The following is a 24,549-nucleotide window of genomic DNA, read 5'->3' as shown; positions in this document are numbered from 1 at the left end:
TACAGAGCCCCTTAATAACCTGCAAGAACTTTCGCTCATATGGAAGATACTACTCAGCAAATCATAATTTGTATTCCTTGTAGCTCTCTGGATTTCCTCTTCAGTTAGCGGTGTATTTCCTCCAGAACAGAYCCTGTCTACCGTATGAAACTTCACAAATTCTGTCCCAACAAGGCTCACTTCAGCAACCCACAGCACTTGGTAGTCACAGAGGGGTTATGTCACCTTCAGTGGGGTTGTGGAAGTTTTAAAGATACCAGCCGACAGCGCCATACAGAAATGGCTTGAACAAATGACAAAATTTTATTTTTATGACTGTTTTAAATAAGARGTTTTAATATTAAACATATCAAAGGTTTTCAATGGGATAGAATACTACTATGGTTATATGTTTATGTTTGGTTTTCAAAACGTTTGTCTCAGAGAACAGTCATAATGTCAGGGGCAAACTTCCTACTTGGGGGAATGGCATATTTAACATATCGCAGGAATCCCAACCATAAGAATTCTTTTCTAYTGACTAAAGATGAGAAAGTATCGTCTCAGTTAAAGGTCTAACATATATATTATGGCAGTTGGTCCAAATGCTTYAAATCTTGTAAAAGTGTACTGGCTGTGAGCAGCTAAAATAGGTTTTAAAATTTCTCTTTGGTATTACCCTAATCTCTTTTAATTCACATTCCTAATTTTTAAATCAAGTATTGTTGAAACTGAGCTGCAAAAGATCTCAAAATAAAAGACAACTGTCAGATATGGATGCTTTCTGTATTTTTTGGAGCACAGAAAACAAAACATGAAGATTYGGATTTTACATCGGGACCTTGTACATAGAAGCAGCAAAGATTTTTTGGTAACAACCAGTCACATATGGAGCTTATTCCAAAGAGCTCTTCCTACTAAACAGGCAAATTCCTCTCAAGATTATGTTTAGAGAGTAGGGATTTTTATGTATAATCCTGTATACTATTTCCCTGRTCTTTAGGTCATGTGTCATTTCCTTTTACTTTTATGGCAGTGTTGTTATAATGCATGAGATTTCATCAGGAAGAGTTTTGCCAGTATTATCAGTAGGTCCAGATTTCAGTCAGTGAGCTTTCCATAAGTGCTTTTTATGGAACCATGGAARAAATGTCCAGGTAAGTATTTTTCTTAAATACTCCTGAAGGTAGTCAATGTTAGCCAATCAAACTAGGGATTAAAGAAAAGAACCTTCCCCTAAAATTTTTGAGGAATAACAGTATCAGTCCAATTTTTTTAAGATGTAAAATTAGTAAATTAAGCAATTCTGGAACTTGCTTTTTCTGATGTTGTTAAGACTAGAGGAATAGGTTGCTGGTCTGGAGTTTCAGCAATAGGAAATTGTCTGGATGTCAACACTCAACAATAAGATTGTTTTCTCTGCAAAAGATTTTGTTCTTGTTCAATTATCTTAAACTTCCTATTAGGTTTTATAGTATCAAAATATAAGATGCTTCTAAACAGCATTTGCCAGTATAATCTTTCAATTGCAGAATAGCTGTAGAGGACTGCTATTCAAAAGGAATTGCTACTCTTCCAGTAACGAYTGGCAGATAAATCACAACTCTGACTCCCCCCGCAGATCCTGCCTTATGCTGGCAGGGAGAAAATGGCTGGCACAAGGTTGGATACATTATCAAAATTTTGGCAAATAAAATGTGTGAAACCTGAGAGAGCAAGGATCTATGACCCAGTGAAGGAATAAATGCAATAATTTGATTATATATTGTGGGTATGCATTACTCACAAAAGTATCTCATGTCATCACGAGCTTATCGACAACTAGCCAATCTACCTGGATACAGGTTAAAGTCATTGACCAAAACACTATTCGCATCCTATAGAGGATACAGTAAATCATACTTYGATTCTAAAGATACTTTTCTTACCTCATTCCCTGTTGACATGACTGCAACCACTGGAAACTTGTTAACTTCTACTTCTGTTACTCCAACAGTTGCTAAGAGACCAATCTCAGATGGACCCATGTGGGTTCCTTTCGCCAACACACATTCACCTCTTTTAATGTCATGTCCTATAGGTCTGAAAAGCACAGAAGAAAAGGAAAGAAAAACAGAATGAGATTGAAAGTACCTTTCCTTGATTGGTCTGGTTCAAGGTGAGGAATATCTGAGGAGGTTCATTAGGCAGATCGTTGTAACGTCAGCACTATTTATGGTCAAACAATGACTATAATCACTAGCCTTTCTGTTCCTTACAAATATATTTAACTGTTTATAAAGTAGGCTATTTACAGACCTGATATCTTGGCCTGGTCGAGCCTGTACCAGGATTCGAACCTCTAGTTCTTCAGTGCCCTATAAAAACAAGTAGAGCAGGTAAGGTCAGCTGGGTTATAAAAAATTAATCAGCTTTTATTTCTCAGAAGTCTACACAGTTCACAGAACTCATTACACTGTGACATTACGGTTCAAGCATCAGCACCGTTCTCCTGATTTGTGCATCAGGACTGTCATACAATGTGTGCTAAGACAGAAGAAAGTTTTAAGAATTATTTTATTGATGAGGTCCCAAGGGAAGGACCAGCATTGAATAAATAGTTCTACATTCCTTCTTTATGGCTCCTATGTTTATCTATCTTTCCTGTACCATGCTTGTGTTTGTCTGTTGATCTGGYATACCAAAAGGATTCTTTCTCTTCCTCTCAGCCAATCTGATCTGCTTGGACGATTTCAAAGATGGCCATTTGAAAAGAGCACTCGTCTGACAGAGAATATGTCACCACAACYGTGGAAAGGTACTAAGAAGATATACATTCTGTTTTAACATTTTCATATAGATTCGTGTAGTGGGAACTCCCATTGGAGTGGTTTGTACATATCAGGAGGAGGTTTATTCACCATATTTATCTACTGTGAACAGGAGACAGTGGCCTGAACAGTTTTAGGCCTATTTTAATATTTAATTTGCGCTCACTTCTTCAGAATTTCAATGGTGATTTGCTCAATGCCAATAAATGGCATGTGACCTATATCATAAATAYTTAATTTATAAGCCTTGGAAATAGGTTGATGATAAATACCCTTGGCTTGGAGATAGTGGCAGCCTCTTGGGAGCACTAGATCTACACTTGTTTAGAGTGGAGCCAATTTTGGTTTTATATTATCATGTAGTATTTCATACTTTAAGTATCTCAAAGTTATAAATTAGAGACTAGTATAAAACAAACAAGGTCAGTCATTATTTGAGATACTACTTTTGTAGGAAAGACAGTGTTGGATAAGACACAAGGATTTGTTGCCTCTTTTCTTAAAGGTGATAATGGAACTTCATTTTCTGAGTCCAAAGCAAGTGCCTCTGTKCTTTAAACTTAAAGGCCTCAAAGCTGAAGTCAACCAGTGTGCTGTATGCTTTACAAATCGTGAAAATGGATAAAATTAAATTGCTAAAAACCAGGAAATAAAGAAAAAAACAGTATCAACTCTGAAAAAAATGTAATTTCTTAGTGTACAATACTAWTTCCAAGATACACTGTCAAGACAAATGTCGTTTCTTGCCTACCTGCTCCTCCTGTTTAACAGAGGAGATTATTTTTGGTTGCTAGTGTCCAAAACAGTTACACTGGTACCCAGGATGTCCTTTTATCCCCTATCCCCATCTGTAAAGGATACTTCAGACTTGTGAATAAAATCTGAGGCAAWAATTACTCTAAGAATTATTTTACTTTTCATGACTCTCTGGGGAAGGTAGGCCAGCCAYGAACAACTGAATTTTGCATTTCCTTGATAACATTTAAAGATAGCTAGGAAGTTTGTAGGGAAGCAGGAGSAGCCCAGTGATACTTCTAAGTAATAGAAAAAGGTGATTAGGGTCTCCTGGATAAGAGGAGACAGGAAAACAGAAAGACATTGGAGGAATTTAAAAATGTCAGTTTTGAAAAGTACTGTAGAAAAGTGTGACTGTGGACAACAGGACAATGTACAGATATTGTTATTTATGAAATTGGTGGGTATCCTAGAGTGCTTTAAGAATACAAGATAATTCAGAGTGGCTAGAAGCAGGGCTTACGGGGAGATACAGCATTATTCTGACAATATCTCCCATTTGGTGTGTGTTGGGAAGCATTCTTGCTTTGTATTGATTTATTCTGAACTATGGCAGAATGGTTTTCTCTGATAGTTTTCAGTCAGCATTCATATCGATATACTGATGCTTGGGCTTGATGTAGGATCTAACCTTTGTTCTGACTGATCACATTGGCTTCCTTTATCCAACAAGTTGACATAAAAACTCACAATGAAAGGGTGTAGAAGTGTTCTTGCAAGAATTAGTTTCTCAAAGGTTGTGCACTGGCAAGCTGATGACAATTATTCTCCTGCTGAACAGACATAATTCCTTTCAGACTTGTGACTTCTGGAGTCATTTGAGGAATCCCTGCTATGATATTCAAGTACTGCTGCCACAACTAGAGRTCAAGGAGCTCCTTTTAAAAGGCACTCTCTGTACTTTCAGAAGAACATATTTCAAATGTCAGAGATTTCATTTCAGTTAAATCCCAGTCTTGGAGAAGTTCTTAACACAAAATATTCTTGAAATACATGGCCAATCAGGCATGAAAAAGGAGAAGAAAATAACACGCTAACAAGACTATACTAACTATATTTTGGAGGGATGGGATGGAAAGCTGATGGAGACTAAGAAATTCAGAGTGTAAGCACATAGCGAAATAATCTGTTCTCACATTCAGAGGAGAATATGTACATCAAAAGTAGAATCCAGGAAGACCGTCACCCAGAGAAGCAGTAGGAAATAACAGATGACGATGTATGTTTCTCTGTGGTGCGACTGTTGTGTCACGACGAAGTAGGCAATGGCCACAGAAAAACTGTTCAGGATAACGCAATACTTAGCAAGCAGTGAATGTAATGGTGCTTTTTTTTAAGTCTTCAAATCAAGAGAGAAAGATAAAATTTATTCATATGTATCACTAACCTCAAAGCAGGACTGACTCAGGAAGTTCTATGTTAGGAAGAAGGCCAGAYTATCTAGTTTGCTGATAAAATTGTATTTTAACATCTGTGCATTCACAATAATGAGGTATGAGAAAAGATCATGAGAACACGCCTTCATTTTTGGTGTCTTCATCAAGTTTGAATGCTAGAACCCACCTGTTTATAGCCCAGCTGCCTTTGCAATGCTGGCATGTAGCTATGCTGGCATGGAACAGCTTGAAAAGCAGCAGAGATTGATATGAACACAGAAGCACACACACATTTCATTCCAAGACTGAATAGAAGTCGTAATAGTAAGAGAGACATCTTCTTGCCTTAAAGACTGCCAGATGACAMGAAACATGACAATGGTGCCCTGAAATCACAGCTGGGTAAGTGAAGGTAATAATTCAGAACTGAATGCTCTGACCATGAGCAATGTTTAGGAAGTCTAGGATGGACTGTTTGGGACACAGCTGTTCACAGGCAGCTCCTGTGCTTCAGCAAAAACACATTTTGTTTAGTTAAGACAATTTATCCACACAGATAGTACTACACGTACTACATATATTCTCTGTAGTATTCCCCAGCACCTACAAGGTAAAGTGCTAATATGACTKCCAAGTATGCAGGAAAAACTGTTCAAATTAAACAGAGTTAAGACTGTACTCTGGAGGAATATGTACCTTATCTATTTCCTAGTTTTCAGAGGTCTTAAACTTCAGTAATTTTCTCATTCTAAAGGAGCACAAACGTCTATTGGACAAAGTTAGTTATGACTTAAAAAAACTCTGAGGGGACTCATTTCCCTTATTACACAGTAAAAGCCCCGATTCCAAACATACACAAGATATGTGTACAAAACACGTTCTCCCAAATCCTCCAAATGCACAGAGTGCAGAGCCAGACTCTGTAACAACAGTGTGTCATGATTCAGTCACTCAACTGCTATGGCAACAGGTTGTTTTGAAATCCCCTTGCTCTCAGAGAGCCCTGGTATTGCTGCACAGATGTGCTGTTCTTTTCCAGGCACATCCTTTTGGAATGCGCTGTTCCAGAATTACAAGCATAAAGGATTTTTCCAATATTACTTCTCTAGGGGTGTAGTGGACAAACTGAAGCAAAACCTTAAAATGGAAAGATCACATTTGGGAGCAACAGTCAGTTTGACCATAGGTCACACACAAATAATTAAAGTAGTAGCAAAATTATGTTCTTCAGAAGGCTTTACTTCAGGCTGGAATGAGACCAACTCAAATTATACAGATCCATCTTCACAGCATAATTCAAAATAATCCAAGTCATCCTATGGATTTTTTTGTACTTAAAGCAGTTCACATTCCTACAGAAAAGTCATACTCAGCTTTAACTGCATCAGCAGTAATGTTGCACTGTAGTATTTCAAACTATCATTCTGGAATCAATTTGTATTTTAAGAAAATTTGTTCCCTTCTTATTTGGTGAGTCTGGGAGAACTTTAAARGTCCTCTGCTTGCTGAGTTTTAGGACCATCCTCAATAAGCAGAAAGAAGAAATTGCTCTGCTATTAAATGTGAACTCAGCAAAAAAGAAGCAAATAAAATGTCCGATTGCCACTACTCTGTATTTTAAAATGTCAATACGCTAGGCTCTCAGATGGGATTCTAGTCATGGACCTCCAGGAAGCATTCCCCTTTCATTCCATTGTGCTCCCAAATAGTTTGGTGCAGACATTCAACAACTGAGATGAAAAAAAACCAAGGTCAGGATAGGAAGTTCTGTGGTACAGTTACCKCAGCCTGAGAAGTGGGTAGTATTGCCATTTGGAGCAGAAATGAAAATCCTCAAATTTCTGAGATTAACATTTCTGTAGGAAAATATCTTTCATATTTATGGGATTGCACCATGAGCCACATACTACTGCACACAAAAGCGCAATGAGTTTTAACTTATGACTTACATCATCTGATTCCCTGATGAGTTCGGTATCTTCCACTTGCACCACTGCATCAGCACCACATGGGATTGGAGCACCTGTTGTAACTCGCATTACCTGACCAGGCATCACAGTCTGAGTTGGCTGAAAAATATAAGAACAAAACAAAAATTATTTTACTTTTAAAAAGAAAAAACTCAAATCAATTGAACACTGCAGAAGTAATTTGAAAGATTAAGATTCTTCTGTGTGTCATGACTCTTGATATTCTGCTAGTGATATTAACAGGCATAATTAGGCTGTAATTAGGTGTAATTAGCCTCAGGCAATTGCTTGTTGGGTCACATATTAGATGGCTTAATATTTATCCCCCTAGGTAGATTCATATCACAAGAATAGCTTTCAAAAGGAGCAATACACACTGATACTCTGCTTGGCTCAGAAAAAGAGTTGTCATGAAGCACTGAGATGGAGACTCTGGAGAAGCTTACCTGAGCAAAAATCTAGTGCTGCATCTCTGTAAATTCTCATTGCGAGAATGTGGGTGCTTGCTCTGCGCAGCATGTAAGTCCAACATGTTTGGGGTTTACTGTTGTTCATGCGCGTGTGCTACACACTGTCCACAGCTGTCTAATCAGTCCAACATATCCTGGATATGCCACATATACAATTCATCTGCAGATCAGTGCTCTACTCCATATGCAGCATTTGAATAGGGCTAGGACTTCTCAAACTATGGTCAGGGTGTGCTTAATAGCAGCCAACAGACTTGGAAGAAATACTGCCCAAGCACTATTAAGATTGTTCAGTGGYCAGCTGCTCCATTATCTTTGACAGGAGACTGTTAGACATCTGTAAACTCCACACAAGTGGCCAGAGCTTTGTTCTGTCCTTTCCTCTATTCCATTTCTGCACTGTAGTAACCTCTGAAATGTGAAGATTCCTCTGGAACGTGTATTTCGAAAGTTGATGGACTTTGCTCACCGGGACAAAGGTGCTAGGGAGAGGCTGGGAATAGTTTGTACCTCATTTATCACAGTACCACAGTGACCAACGTATTCAAAGAGACAACTGAGCCTGGAGTTGGCTTATCTTGGCCCTTTTCTAAGGGTAAAAGAAATCTAACATCCTTTGAGAAGAGCACACATAAAATGCTAAAAGAAATTAAAAAAAAGACCACAGTTCCCATATGTCACAGTTAATGTGCTTTAAGGGCAAGACTTGCATATCCTAAAGTAGGTATCTAGCACAGGTCAGATAAAAATCATGTTTGAGAAGTATCTGTTTCTAAATGCAGGCTGTGCATGGAGTCTTGGATGAATAGCTGAGATGCAGCCATTTATACTSAAGATCCTTAAAAGGTAAGTAAAAACAATCTTTTCCAATGTGTTATTTTGTGTTGCCTTATTTTTATGAAAATAGATGTTACAAAAGCCAAAGCTTACGCCTTGGATTATGACAGCTCTTTTGTGTGTTGTTGTAGACATGTATCCATTACAAATAAACAATATTGTTTTGATTTTTACTGAAGTATTGATGTCCTTTAGCAGCAAGTTTTAGAGGATAGATGTATGGCATGAAAGATTTAGAAGGAAGTTTTTTTGGTCTCAGGGACCAACATGTCTAGGACTCTGCCAGAAATCAGAGCCTATGGTGATAATGTGTGCTGTAAATATCCGTGCTTTTGGAACGTATTACTAGAAGTTAGTTAATTTTTGAGGCRTAATGATGTAAAGCGTTTAAACAAATTTATGATATAACAACTTTTGTTTTTAGAATCAGTTGTGTTGTTCATATATTTAATTTCCTTTTTGTCCTGTGATAAACTGATCAGATTAACTTTCTGAACAAAAGATAACTATCAGATTTGTGTGTAAATCTGCATGACTCCTTTCTTCCAGGCTAGAAACTATGAAGATGATAAAGAAATGATTGCTTCTCAGAAAGCATAATAATGTACAACAATTTTACRGGACCTCTTTTAAAGGTCTTTAAGATCTCCCATATACCTGGACTAGGGCAGTCCTGGGTTTTACCCTTTGCCTTCATCACTGATAATCTATTCTATGTTAGTCATTCAATAAAAAACAGAAATAATCCATGGAGCACACCCCTTATCTCAGGAATTCTCTCTTTCACCTATGCACTAGGCTACAGGACTATGGTCTGCAATGACACATGCAAGCTCCCTTCTGCAAAATGGCTGAAGGTATCAGAAAGGTGAAAAATGACTGTATTCACCCTATATTASAGCTGGTTAGTCACAATGCCTCCTACAAGCCTCTCTAAAAGAAAAAACATCTTCTAGGAAATTCTAAGCCCCAGCTATGCAAGCTCATATGAAGAAAACCATTGCTCCAGCTGGGACAGTTTTTGACAGTCAGCGTTGATGGCCCTTGACTAGTGCTCTCAGATGTACCCTAACCTCTCCAAAGCAGGGTAGTGTCTGAAAGTTTTCTTCAATACAAAATAAAAAGTGTCTGTTAYACAAACATAACCACCTGGAAATAGAAATCAGAAAATAATATAAAATCTACAATATGATACCGAAATGTCCAACTTGGTTATATGGCCTTTCTGTAATTCTCAGTCCCATTTTCTTCCTCTCTTAGTGGTAGTTACATAAGCTCTTTCTTTGCTACAGGTCAAGCCAAATCTAAACCTATCGTCAGCTCCCTGCTGTGAATCATTCAGTTAATTGGCCTGTAATGTGAAAAGCAGTATGTTGCTGCTGAGAGTGACTGAAGGGTGAAATGAGACTGAGGAGACTTCCATAGGTATAAATCATTTCTTGGGAAGGAGACGAACATGAAGACGTGTTGGCCTAAGAAAGAACCTTTGATCAATTATTCAGATGTYAACAGCCTCATTTTTCATACTTGCCACTCATATTTCCAGAAGTATAAAGCTAATTTTTCTCTCTCTGTCCCTCCAGTTTTTGTTCCTTGTCAGAGATGTTTCCCATTCACATTATTCTGTCCCTGTAGATACATCTCTGAGTTCTTGAGTTTTGTAGCAGAGAAGTGACCTCTCATTCGCACTTCTATCATTTCTACAAACCTGCTGAAGTGATCAGGGCAGTGAAGTCCTTCAGATCTGTGGGCCATCACCTGGATCCTTGACTAATGTTTGAAAATATAGAGAAAAAGGCTAAAAAATCCAAGGCATGTGACAACATTCCTGAATTCAGTTCCTGAATTAAACTGAATTCAGTTTAAATTCTTTAAGTATTGAAGATGATTTTATGTATTTTGGATATCAGATTCATTAATCTGAGTTCACATGAACATCAGTATTCAGAAGATATCTGTGCTACCAAAGTGTAATTCATGATGATGGATGCGAGCTACAGCAAAAATTATTTAATAGTTCTCAGTATGTACTCTAATTAGCCAAGTCAAATGTCTATTATAGTTTTAGGGGCAGTTCAACTCCACTTCAAAAAAATTGAACAATACTGCTACTAGCGATACTTCAAAAACCTGCACCAACTTTTGAAATGCATCTGTTTTACTTGAGGTTTTTGTGTTTAGCAGTCAAAATGGCCACATTATACAATCCTTGTTAAAACAGATCATCCTTTCTTTTGCCTGCCACTTACTCCATTTGTGCATGACCACACAGAACAGGTTTTGGACAAAATTACAAACTGGGGTTTAAAATGTCTGAAGAAACATTCTGGATTAGCTCATGCTCTCYTGAACTGGAGGTAGCAGGTGTAATTAAGTTGCTAGTATATTCAATTGACAGAATAATACAAAGTAATTGGAGGTAATTTATTTTTTTCTGTCACCTCYGTATTAGTACAGGAATTTTATCAAATGTACTCTTGAATTTGATAGCAAATCAGAAACAGTGTCTATTCACGCATATTTATATAGCACAAGCAGGTCGTGGACGCATGCTGCCCGACTTGCTCTTAACCTCAATTCTCGTACCTGGCAGGGTGCACAAACACGCTTTTCATTTAGTGAACACAAAAAAAGAGCAAAACTAAGCACGAAAAGGCAACTCAAAATTCTCCGCAAACTAGGCTGGCGCCAGGCTTTCTCAAGACTTCTAATCATTATCTATCTTTAAAGATTTACAAAATTCCCACACTTTGGTTTGCAGGTATCAGTGTGAAATATCCAAGCAGTCTGCGAAAACAGTTGCTGGGCTGATGTCTCTTTCAAAGTCTGTCAGCAAGATGTGGTTACTTCTTGTTTTTCTCCTTGTGAATTGTAATACCACTGGAAACCTTGTGTCCTCTAACATCGTACTAGTGCAGGACAGCACTGATGCACACCTACAGGACACACCAGCACGAWGTTCTGAAGTATTTTGGGATTTTCTTGTTAGTTCCCCATGTAACCACACTACCTCACTTTTTGAAATCATGTCCCAAGGCCCACAGGAGGAGGCTAGATACAGCTGTGTCCTATCTCAAGCCACCTCCAAGAATAATATTGTTTTGGAGCACGAGCAAGGCTTGTAAAAGTAAAAAGCGATTTCTTACAACAGAAAAGTTAAAAAATCAAACAGAAAAGAGATTATGCTCACCTGCTCACCAGCCTGGGATTCCCCAATGATGAATCGATCCCCTGGGCCATCAGCAGCTGCAAGATGGACAGGGCAAATGGTAAAGACGATAAAAAGGCTGAACCCAAATAAATGATGTAAGAAACTAAAAATAGGAAAACCAGAGAATGATCTAGGATTCAGTTCTTCCRTGTCAGTATGATAAAGGTTATAGAATTTTTGAAAAAATTTCTAAGGCATTTTAAAGTTGTGTTTACTACTTTGAAAATTACATGTTATACAGTATTTTTAACCAAAAATTGTTCAGAGATATGGGAATAAGTAAAAGGAGGATAGTAGAAATTACTTTAATAGCAAARATTTAATAATGTTCATGAGATTTGTTGAAAAAATGTCCACTGTGAGCAAAATGGAGAAAGCAACAGCTAATTTTTCCTACATGAAACTCACTTAGGGGAATCACATATTTTGTCAGCATTATTCTATTGTCAGTATTATGTAACCTTTTGCCAGGCGACASTGGGCATTTCTAGATTCTACTTCTGCTTTTGGAGGAAAACGTGGACTACTGCAGTGGCTACAGATGTGTAGCTAACCACAGAGATTTGGCATTTTCTTAAGAGCAATATGGCTAAGAAAATGCAACTTGGAATGCCATTAGGAATTCGGGTTCTCTTCCTTTTTGTTATTTTAAGTGGTAGTACTGAAATAGGTATCTTAAAACTTTCACGGAAACCATTCTGAATATTAAAAAGCTAGACAGGACTGATTTAACAAACAGAAATTCTCCAGACCTTCTAATTTAGCTAAATCTGTACATGTTTTTACAGGGCAAAAAAAGGCACCATTACTGGGGATGTTTAAGCTTTCTCTTTGTGCTATTTGAGCAGCTCCAGAAATTAAAATTGTCAGTACTGCCCACTCCAAAGGTTTTACTGCAAGTTGCATTAGTGCCCCAGCACAAGAATCAAAACATTATAAAAAAAACTTTGTTTTCCTTAAAAATGAAGGTAGATTCTAATTCCTCTAGTTTCAGTGAAAATCTTTAAAATATGAATAGGCATATCCTAAGAATGCAGAAAGCAAATAAAAAGGAATCCAAAGTTGTTAGTTTAAAAAATAAAAATCTCAAACTCGTGTTTTTTAAGCATTTAAGCTGGCAATACTGCCATGTTCTTTATGAAGTGACTCTGAAGATCTTTAAAAGTAAACTTGAAGTCCAATTATTATTTCCACATATGCTTAATGATTTCAGATCCCAGTAAAGAGTTTTGAGTACAGTTACTGTCCTTTCACATGCAGAAGCCATTCTAAGTGGAACTTACTTTAGTCAGATAACTTCTTCCCATTATTTCAGACAAACATTTCAGAGTTGCATAAGATGGTAAGATTACACAGTACTAATCACTCAGTTATATATATATGATTTTTCTAATTCACTGGCTGGTTGTTTTGTTAAATATACAGAACCATATGAAAAGAGTACAATRTCAGAACTAAATTATACTTTCTTCTAAGTGAAACTTCTCTTTAAAAAAGGAAAATTTCTGTAATGAAAAAATTACTGTGCCTATATCAGATCTATACACCTTTTAACTTTTCTCCATGCAGTTAGAAAGGTTTGTTTCACAGGACTGTGCTTCTTTGTCTATGTGGAAAGAACCACAAGCAATTTCTTTGAACTCCCTGGTTACAACTTGACATCTTTCGACGGTCATGGCTACAACTTGACATTTTTTGATGGTCATTTTCAAAACCAGATTTGTAGTCTTTATAGGCTCTACCATGGTATGCAGACATCAACATCTGTAAATCTGCTGCTGTACATTTGACTTCGTATGTCCAAGCATATCAGGCATGTTGTCAAGAGTGTTCAGACAAACTGTCTTCAGACACRCTATCACATTCAAATATGTCTTTTTATTCACTTTAAATCTGTTCGTTTCCCAGAGATGAAGTGTCATCAGTGATAACCTTTATCCTAATATCTTTTATTTCAAAAGCCCTGAAAATACAGCTAGATAACATTATTGCTTTGAGAAGAACTGCTTTCAAAAAGGATGYCCATTCAGTCTGTATACTGATTTATCATATTTGTACTCATACATAAGCTGCATCTGCAGATGACTATCTACCGTGCTTAGACATGTTTGTAGATTAATGACTGGCTTTTAGCTTTAAAATTCTAATAAACAGCAYAAAATATGGGCTTTACAGTAAACTCTAAGGAAGTGGAAAAGGAATCTTCTGCTACTTGTCTTTGAATAAGGCATATTATACTACTGAACACAGTATCCAAGACCTTCACTGAAGAGTGTGCTAGGAGGATCCAGCAAAAGAARAGAGAAAAAAAAAATCTCAAATGGCTAAACTACTTAATAACTGATAAAATGCGACTGCATTAGATATTATTCACCTGTTAGTAACAATATGGAGTCAACATTTATGRGTGATGTGTATCTTTTATTAGAGCAATTGATATAGCTTAAAAAAAGTGGACAAGGCTTGGGGCAGACAGGTTTATGTGCCGGAAAGCTAATCCTTTTTTTTTCTAAAAAAAAAATCAGCTAATGTTATAAATGATATTACTTCTGACTGCAAGCTTTGTCTTTCATATCATGAAATAGCRAGGCTACAAGAGGCATAATAATACTATTACCTGTTAGAATCCACCCCCCAAACTAGGGTCTTGTGGGTTGGTTCTGTGAGAAGTTGATGCTGGACTTMATTAGTATTCTGAAGCACTACTGCTTGTTTACTAAGACTCTACTTTTGATTTCCTTTACCTTGCAGGAATCAAATTGCAAGAGACCATTCTCCTGCTCTCAAAGCCCTTTTCAGCCAGCATTCTTCCCAAAGCTCCCCACCTCATCTCAGCATTATGCTACGTGTATTTTTCTGGCTACATCTGCACTTCCTTGCTGCTGTTACTAGGCATTTTAGTGTGCCTGTCTCTCACACACATAGATGATGGACAGCTGCAGTCAACCGCATCTTGCAGACGTGGAATTTTATTTTTATATCAAGTCCACAGGGAGCCTATTGGTCTACTTCTATTGCCTGGGCTTGCAGACAGTCTATTTCATGGCAAGTTGCCTTCACTGTTTCAGCTGCCAGTAACAAAAAAGACATTTTAATGTCCTAAAACAAAGTTGGCTATCATGCTCCAAATTTCAACAYGGTGTTATGATGATTCAACTTCTACCATAATGACATCACTAATTTAATGTGCATTCTTATATATAGCTTTTCCTCCATAGGTATCTGCAGAAATATCATTAGTCCTACTCTACAAATGGAAAAACTGATGAACTGGGAAGCAACTTGCTCAAAATCATGTAGCATCTAGTGGCAAAACAGAGGATGGATTTAGATCTCCTCAGAAACTGTTCACTGCTCTCTCCTTAAAGCCACATTACCTATTCAGATACAGCAGCTGAACTATTTTCTCAAGTATGAGTTTTTGTTCTGAGATGCCTTCATAATACAGTCTCACATGCRTTTTCAAAAACTGTCTAATACAACCATAAAATAATTCACAGATAGGAAGCTGGACTGTGACAGTTCAATAAAATAACATATGTAGGGAATTCTTGATTAGATTAATAWCAGAGAAAGAGAAGAAGAAACTGTTATTCAGAAACAGGTATTCTCAYGCTACTCCTCCGAATTCTTTTTGTTTCTATGAAATTTATTTGCAACTCAGGTGCATGTCTATCAGCACACTTGGATGTACATTTGCACACACATGCATCCATTTAAAATATTTGAATTAAACTTCATTGTCTTCCTTCAAGACAGCWGAGTTCTACATAACAGTGACTTCAGCAATGATCTGAATAGAATCTGAAACAAAATATTCACAACTGAATCCAAAATACAAGTACTTCTGGCTCACAGAACATAGAAGTGAAGTAACAATATRCTGTAAAGTGGTTTTATAGACACTGTATTGTATGTCTACAAAGTGTGTTTACCTCTGACAGCATAGCCATCTTTTACTGATGCTGGAAATGGTGGTAGGTTATCTTTTGCATATACATCTTGTGCAAGGACTCGGCCCATTCCATCTGTAAGGAGAAAAAGAGAAAAGACCAGGCTCCATGTCAGTAAAGCTACTGAAAGGGAGAAAAATTACAGTAGTGCAATGTGACAGATGAAATATGTCACGCAGGCACACATCTCATGAACAGATCACTGAGGTTTCTGATTTTTGTCAAAACCGGGACATAAATGAAACAAAGACTGAAGTCTGAAAGCACAGATGAAAGATTTGATCAGTAAGTTTGTGTTTCTAGTTACAGAGAAATCGTTGACAGCAGATTTGAATGCCAAGTATCTAAACTTGGAGGTAATAGCTCTGACACAGAATCAGACAGAACAAGTGTTTCCGTATCCTGAAACCTCTCTAAAAATACATGGGCACTTCTTTGTACTTTAACATTTTTTAAACAAGGTTTTGCTTTTCAAAATGTTAGTAAAATAACATTCAAAAAATGAGTCCTGTGTGAAAATGTGAAAGTTGATGGACTGGGCCCAGAGGACTCAACATAAACAGCAATGATGGATGTGACTATAAATTAACAGAGAAGTTTTGCAATAGTTTAGCTTTGCCTAAATGCTGACAACAATTCTGTTCTGTGGAGGGTTAGTGAACATAAGTGTCAGCATTATTTATGTAAATTTACACTGTAATAATTCTAAATATATTTAATAGCTGTTTCAAACACATTCTTTCCCTTCATTTAGTAACTGATGAGCTGTAATTTGGCTCTGCCTCCCTGCAGAGACTGGCGTGAGCAACTTTACCCTCAGCCTAGGGCATGCTACTGGTCTGCTTTTATGGGTCCAGCAAGAGCTTTCTTTTCTCTTCTTATGATGTGGAACAAAGCAGAAATCACGTGTCTTAACCATCCATGTAGTGGGGATGTGAGGTAGAGGGTTTATTACATACCTGACTAGATGGACTAAGAAAGGGCGTATGGGCCAGAGCTACTGAGACAGGCTTGACTCCTGTATATCTAAGGAGAAAATGGGAAGCTCACCGGAAAATAGATGCTACCACTTTTAACATGTGTTGTGGTACAGGAAAGTAATATCCAGGGCAAGGTCTGAAGGAACGAAAGTATGCCTGAGCAGTAATGTTAGGATAATCTGTGTGGATATGTGTTTTACAGATCAAGATCTTTCAGACTTGCCAAAAAGATAGATATACATACATAAGGCATATTTCTTGTTTTACAGATAGACAGGAAAATGTRGGTGATTCTGGATATAGTGGGAAGGCAGAAGACTTAGCTGTGTACATTGAGTAGACAAATTTTGTTAAAARCAGCACCTGGCTGAGTTGAAAAAGTTCAGCTTCACTTAAGTTGCACCCTAAAGGAAAYTATACTTTACTTATTAACACAATATAATTTAGCTAGTAATTAATAACTCTAACATCAATGTGCTTGCACCCAAATATATTAAATTTTAACTTGGAGCAAACATTTATGCTGCATTTTGTCACAGGYGTTACCATGAAAATGCTGATAAAACCTTTTTAAAGCTACTAGAAAAGCATCTTTGTGATGTCTACTAACACTTTCATGTGATAAGACAGAAGTTATTGGAAAGCCCACTGAAAGCTTGAACGCTTGCCTGAAAAAAGGAATGCAGACACAGACATTTTAATTATAGCACAGAAAAGCCAGCCTTCAAAGGGATGGCAAGAACACCCTCAGTTCATAGACACACCGAATCACCGAGAAGTGATGCTTCTAATTTTAGCAGGCATGYTGTGTCTTCATTTTACTTCTTGTCTGCATGCAGAATCACACCAATTAGAGCAAAGTTGGAYAGTATGTTCCTGGCATTCTGCCATGCAATATCTGAAGTGAACAAATGGCCAGTCAGTAGCTGGAATGAATTTCATTACGGGAAAACAAAAGTAAGAGATACATTTGTTGAAGCTTTAGGTATTTAAAGCGAAGCAAGTCAGCAATTAAAGAACCATCTGAAATACTTCTTTACTCTTTTTTTGAACAATTATTTTAAAAATATACCATTTATCCTTTCTGATGAACAGTAATTCAAAAAAGGCGTTCTTAAACAATTTAACGTCATCAGATGACTCCTTCCCATGCCTATAGCTTTCTGATTCTAACATAAAGCGAGAATTGCATGAAATTCATTTTTCAAATGTGAGTACTACCTTTTCTAGAGCTCACTTGGTGAAATTGGTATAGCTCTGTGAAGAACTGTGATCTCTCAGAGTATCGGTACGGGGATAAAGTAGAGAGACAGGTATTGTACTAGAGGTCAAGGATTTCCTTCCATTTCATAAATATTGTCCTGCTAGCACTTCAGTGTGATATGAAAAAGCAATGCTATCAAAGTGATCAGCTAGTTCAAAATTAATAATGAGCAGAGAAATATGTCCAAGTTCTGCAGAAGTTACAGGGTTCTTAGACTAGATCAGAAAAACTGCCCAGTTCTGAGGCTGAAGCTCACAAAGTGTGGATTGTCTTTGCTTTGTACTTTCAGTATCAGTGAAACTTCTGTTTCTTCTTAGTTTGGTAGAGTATTGGTAAGTATCTAGAATATTGGTAGAAAATTGGTAGAATCACTAACATGAACTCTAATAACCTAACCTTATAAACCCACTGAGCAATGTTCAGGTAACTGCATCCAGCTGGTATAAAATGCTAACTGGGGTCTTCCCACGAGCTACTGATAATGACAGATGGGAAATGTGCTTGAGATTTTTTTGCTTTATGGTAGTTGTAAAAGAAATTTTAGAACTGTCCCATTTTTTAGTATAGAAGAAGCTAAATGATGTATACAGGCACTAAGCAATACACTTATCAATCTGAAAGTCATGTTTCAAAAGATAACTTCACTCATCCCTCCCCTAAAGTTAGGAGATAACAGATTTGAGAGGCTACAGCATGCCTTGATTTAATCGAGAATTAAGTCAGCACTTGTCTTCAGAATGAAGGCAAGAATTCCACTGATACTGTCTACTTATACAGAGTACCACTCAGCAGCTTTGTTTAGGTATACTGAGGATGAATATTGTAATATGTTTAGGAATCAATTAATAAGTTTATACAAATCAGATAATTTGTTAATAAAATCAACATCAATCCTAGAACTTTAAAAATTCCATCTTCCCTACAGAGTATTTCTGCTCCTAAAAAGAAAGTTTCAGGAGCTCAGTGTTAATTCAAGACACAAAAACCACACAGGAAACAAACACAGTATACTACTGCTCTTCTGATTACAGCTAGTTAGGATTCAAACCTCCAGGACTACAGTTTAGTTATCTACTGAAATAACAGGTACATTAATTGAAAAATAAATTAATAGATAACTAAGTGAAAAACTGCTTATTAATTATAGCATTCTTCAGAATTAAAGATTTTTTACTAAGCATAAACATATACATGCATATATATATATGCACACATATACATACATACATACATATATATATAAACACACATACACAAAAACCTCATACATTTGATTGTATAATACTATGGTAATCACTTAAGAACTTCCGAAAACAAGATTGTATCATGAGATTCGTATCTAAGATCTCTCTGTAAATTGAGAGAATTGAATTTCCAGTACCATAGACACATGTGTCCTTCAGGATGTCTTCTGAAGTTGCAATCATGAAATTTCATATGTATTAGGCAATTTTACACTGCGAAGACAAACGTGTACCTACTGATAAATAAATTGCAAGACTACTTCACTGCAGTGCAACAAGATTAAAGTACTTAACTTTTGATCTTTTYATTGTTGGTACAATGATGTGAATACTAAATCAAGTAGAAATCTATACAGCTGGTGAGCTTACCGTGTCTCTAACTTTCTTGTTTCGGGTGAGGGGTAGAGGGTCGTAACAAAAGTGTCTCCAAGCATGACAACAACAGACTCTGAGCATTATTTTTTAGATATAGTATTACAGGTAATAATAATTGGTATGTTCTAGTCTTCAAAGCAGCCTGAATTCAATACAGTAATCAGGTAATCTAAAGAGCAGAATGAAGTAACAACTAAGATATTATAAAGTACGCTAGAATACCTTCTCTTACCTTGGTATCATATTCCCATGCAGTTGAATGAGAACAGAAAACTATCAAATTGCCTATTTGACAAATGAAGGTAAGTTAAACTCTATATAGAATGTAAACATCTGGCAAAGACCACTTACCTCCACTCTKCCTGTAAAGACATTTTGAAGACTATGTGGTTTGAATGAAATCGCTCCATCATTTATATAGTAACATTACTACTATAAACACAAAAATGGTATTYAGCCCATATTTTGTATGTTTTTTATTTTATAATATATTGTAAAAGGTTTGTCCAAAGCATGATGCAGCAGGAAGTGAGATACGCTGTGCTTTCATCTAATTTTACCCTGGTTCTAGTAAAGAGGCTTATAAACCAGATACATGAAAAGGCTGCTACCAGCTGCTCATATAAATATGTTTGCATGAAGACTGGTATGGAAGACTGGTGTAAAAATACATTGTTATCTACATGTAAGGATCCTGCTAATTCTATATCTACAAAAATATTTTTAGCTACATTTTCTTAACTTCCATGAGAACTATACTGCTTATGTCCCCTGCATATCTCAGCTAAATCTAATCTAATAATGGTACAGAAAAGTATTCTGAGAACATTGTTGTGAAACAATATGTAATGTTTCATACAGAAGTGTAAAGACTGTGAGATGGAGCAAAATAAAAACAAACAAGATAATAATAAAATCAGGTTATAGAATTAAAGACCAAAAAAGGCAATATTCCTGGACTGCAAGTAATGAATACATGATCTTAAAGAAAGGCAAGAGTCTTCACACTGTATATTACAGCAATAAAGAGCATGGTATGAGCAGCAGTGTTACACTATGAAAGCACTATTCCTTAATTGCATACTCGCTATGCAAGTAATCTAAGAAACTAAAAAGAAAAAAACAGAAAGAAACAAGGATCCAAGGAATAACAGGGCCAAAAGCTTTAATGTGCAAGGCATTAAAACTTTGAAAAAGGTTTTGGAGTCTTATCTATATTCATAAACAGTTACTTTCCAGAAGAAATGCATGGCCATGTCAACAATTATCAGTTAAAAGTGGCCTCAATTAGGTCAAAATCAAACTTGTCTACTGTCCAAATTGCTAGCATGCAAGCAAAGCCTCACGTATATTTGGAACATACCCTTCCAACRCACACTAGAGAATGTGCACATGCACTAGCAAAGCCAAACTTAAGCRTGCTCAGGCCCAGACTACTGACAGCTATCCAAGAAGATCTGATAGCTTTACTCAGACATTAATGCCTTCATGTCTCCTAGTCTACATACCATTATGACAGCTCAGGGTGTAATATGCATATACTGTTAAACTAGTCTRGTGCTTTTAAGAATGAAGGACATGCAGTATCTTCTTAGAGATCTGCTAAATGCAGAGGTGCAATTCTGTGCAAACCTTGCCAAATCAGTATGTAAATATGAAGGTATTTCAGAGGTTTGTGGCAGCACAAAGATTTGAAGAACATGAAATCTCTGAACATTCAAACCAGAATAGAGAATTTCCCATTTGGAAACCATCTGTACTTCTCTATTATCTACAGTGCATTGAGATCCTGAACATCTTGCCTCATGAGCCTCACGGTTCCACTACCTCTCTGCTCATCAGCTCACCTTTGGAAAATCTGGAGAGGTCTATTTCCCTCTCCCCACCAACTTTAGGATTATTTGCAAGCATGTTCTCTGTTATGGTTTTGTCCTGTGCCAATAACTCTCTCCCAGAAAACTTCCGGATTTGGTGCCAGGGAGCAGAGGCAAGGGTCATTCCTAACAGCCATTATGAACACACTATTTCAGGAGGGAGGGTAGGTTAGCTGCATAGATGTGAGTGGCACCATGCTAATTCCTCTTAAGGCCAGAGAATGGCCTCACCTAGCCCATTTRTTTATGAGTATAGACACAGTTAAGTCTGACTCTTTGCTGTTTGAAGTCTTTTAAGATAACCTAGGTGTTTAAAACAGTAACAATTACCTTTTATTATAAAGCTTCAGGAAACCAAACAGTTAAATTAAAGATCAGAAARGGCTCAATGTAATGGCAGAACAGAAAGGGGAACATGTTGTATTTCAGAGGAGGCAAATTCTGGAATGACTGGTAAGCCAGGTAGGATCTGGGAAAACAGACCGAGATGAACTGTTAAAGACACAGACATGGAAAAAAGCGATCTGGAATCAATAACAACTTTGATCAATCTCAGATTGAAAGGGGGTGAWGTAAGCATCTCCCACAGCGAGAGAGAACAGATCATAATACAAAATGGAGCCAGACAGCATCCACACATGTCCAGTGTTAAATCAATCACTGAGGCAAACTGTGGTTTTTAGGTTTTTGCTTTGTTGCATATTGCTGCAAGTGCTTAAGCTGGCTGTGAGAAAAGAAATAACCATCCTAATCCTCATGAAGAATCCAGCTATATGTAAAGTACCTCTGTAATTGATGATTTCTGTTCCGAGCACTGGGGTCATCTCCAGAACTGTGATGAAGGCCTTGTCCATAGATGTCAATGGGAATGGAGACATGCGGTGTCTTCTTGCTACCTTGGTAATGTCAACAGCACTGTGACCTGTAAAGAGAGAGCACCAAGTTTCTGCCTGATACAGTGTATATACACACAGAGCAACGTTATTTAAACTACTTTACTGAAATGCAAATGGCATTTCAAATGAAAGTGGAAAGGTATTGTATTCAACTACAATCAAGTAGGAGATTTAAAACAAAATACAATTGATAAGTGAAAAAGTTCACAAAGTTAATATCCTTACTTGTTATTAAAAATATGCCAGAAGTCTTGATGAGAATAAAATAAACAGTTAATCAGAAACAGAAACCCTTCACCGACAATGCRGATTTGACAGTGACCCACTTCTGTGATCTGTCTAGTGCTCAGGACAACTCACTCATTCATTCTGTTCTTCCTTGACAGCTTCGAAAGCCTTCTGATGAGTAGCTGCACTTTGACAGTCAGATCCTGGACATATTGAGTTCCACTGAGTTAAGTATTCCTTCTCTCCTTCTCTCCCATTCAAAATCTACAATAATGCCCTTGGAGAGGACTGTAGTATGCCATAGCTTTGATTCTAATGATACATAAAAGTTTCTGAACTATGTGTGTACACTCCATCTTGAAAACAAATCACACCTCTTTCCCAGCTAAACTAAACCTAAACAAGATAAGCAAGTCTATCGGCTACGGATGGTGAAAAATAAACAGAGACAACATCAGCATTGCTAGCATATAAAAGCTGACAGTTTGAAGTAGTTGTTGATACTGTTCCATCATCTTGAAATAAGGAGTTATGACACTACATTTAAAAAACTGGCAACTTAGAAGTCTAAGAGATTCTCTATCAACTGGGTACAGATTATTACTACACTCAACAAATACCTCTCATTATGCTATGTGCGCGCACAGAGAAAACTTTAAAACAGACACAGCTCCAGTGAGTTTGCAATCTAAGATGGGAGTCAACAGGTTAGAAGGTAGGATAGAGGGGAGCACAACAAAATCACGGGACAGTCAGCATAACAGAGAGCACTACTAGCTAGTGGGCAGCCTAACCATTGCCATGATTTTGTAGTCACCACAGCAAAGTAATGTTTAAATATATAACTTGAGTGAAGATAGTAAGGTAGATTAATGGAAGTTTAGTTTTTCCAAATACGAGGGTCACGTTGGGTGAAGATATGAAAGAAGTTGTTTGAAAATCAGTCAGTGGATAGAAAACTATCACTTGCAGTATGTTTGATTTCCTGATACTTTAGGAGAGTGAGTAACTGAGGGGTCAACAAGCTCTGAAGGACTTTGAAAGTGAAGAGAAGCAACTGAAGAGAGAGGACTAGTGTCATGACACATAAACAAGGATAACAGATACAAACCAAAAGATTAGGAAAATGATATTTGCAGAAGTATATTTAAAGGATTTGCCTGGATCAAGAATGTATTTATGAGAGCCAAAGTGGATGATATTCTAGAAAGACAACATGAGATCCTTAACAAGAATTTCAGCCKTATTCATTGACAGGAAAAGCCTTATTTCAAGAACTATGTCAAAGGAGGCTATAAGAAGCATGCACAGTCCGGCTTTAAGAAAACAGAATGAAGTATAAGATGAAGATGAAGCCCAGGTAATACCAGTGTGGAGTGTGGAGGGGGACTGTGGGTTGTTCATAGTGACTGGTAAAACTTACCAGGGAATAGCTAAGCATCAATGTCAAACACAGGTAAAGGAGACAACTCTGGAGAAACAGTTCGGCATAGAGAGTAGCTGAATTTTTATCTGATGCAGATGGGTCAGAGGCAAGGTCTAAAGGGATAGAAGAAGGTCTGAAGGGATAAAAGAAGTGGATTAAGGACACAGCTCTGTGGCTCTCTAGAAGAAATCTGGAGATTTCCAGAAACAGGACARTTCCTTATAAGACATATTGGAGGAGCTGTTGGAGTGATAGTAGACGACCAGGAAACTGGCAGCTCAGAGATGGTAAGAATGAAATACAACCACTAAACTTTGACCATGAAGAGTGCAATAGGGACTTTGATATGAACTGTTTCAGTGCAGTACAAGATGTGCCAAGAAGTCTAAGTAAACATCTCTAAAAAATATCATCAGCACTCAGCTGTGCCTTCTCAGACTACACAGGCAACAAAATACGGCACTGTGAGGTCTAATGACTGGCTACAGRAATAAGACATTCCCAGGAGAGTTTCTTGGCAATGATGAGGCTTGTCTGTAACTCTCATAGCCGTCTTACACCCTAAGCTACTGGTAATGCTTGATTTCATTTGGCTCTTGGCAATTGAAACACAGCATCCAGCACCACTGTAGCTAATACTATATATAATTAATTATATTTCTAAACCAACATAATTTATAATAAAATAATGTTGACAAATAATAAGAAGTCTCATTTTTAACTACATTATTTCACTTTGTCCTTGCTACCCAGACGCCCCATTTGCTGCTGTGCATACCTTCACATTTTGGAAAAAAAAACAGATAATTGTTTTAAGTGTTGCCTTCTACACAGAATAACTTTAAGGTAATACAATCATGC

The 24,549-nt window shown here is 37.1% G+C and overlaps 1 protein-coding gene across 11 annotated transcripts in view; it reads right to left on the bottom strand.

Moving 5' to 3' along the window:
- GPHN (gephyrin) overlaps positions 1-24,549 on the bottom strand; it is a 214,083-nt gene that overhangs the window by 27,103 nt on the left and 162,431 nt on the right. For all 11 annotated transcript variants that reach the window (XM_085323312.1, XM_085323315.1, XM_085323313.1 and 8 more), the window contains 6 exons: positions 21,923-22,060; positions 15,384-15,476; positions 11,428-11,483; positions 6,910-7,029; positions 2,278-2,336; positions 1,908-2,061 (listed from right to left, as the gene is read on the bottom strand). In XM_085323312.1, coding sequence (XP_085179438.1) covers positions 1,908-2,061; positions 2,278-2,336; positions 6,910-7,029; positions 11,428-11,483; positions 15,384-15,476; positions 21,923-22,060 — 620 coding nt within the window. The remainder of the gene's footprint in view (positions 1-1,907; positions 2,062-2,277; positions 2,337-6,909; positions 7,030-11,427; positions 11,484-15,383; positions 15,477-21,922; positions 22,061-24,549) is intronic.

The sequence above is a fragment of the Rhea americana genome, unplaced genomic scaffold (genome assembly GCF_003343005.1).
Source record: "Rhea americana isolate MKP2758 unplaced genomic scaffold, rheAme1 scaffold_84, whole genome shotgun sequence".
Lineage (NCBI taxonomy): Eukaryota > Metazoa > Chordata > Aves > Rheiformes > Rheidae > Rhea > Rhea americana.
The sequence above is the reverse complement of the archived record's forward strand: the minus strand, read 5'-3'. Positions and strand labels throughout refer to the sequence as shown.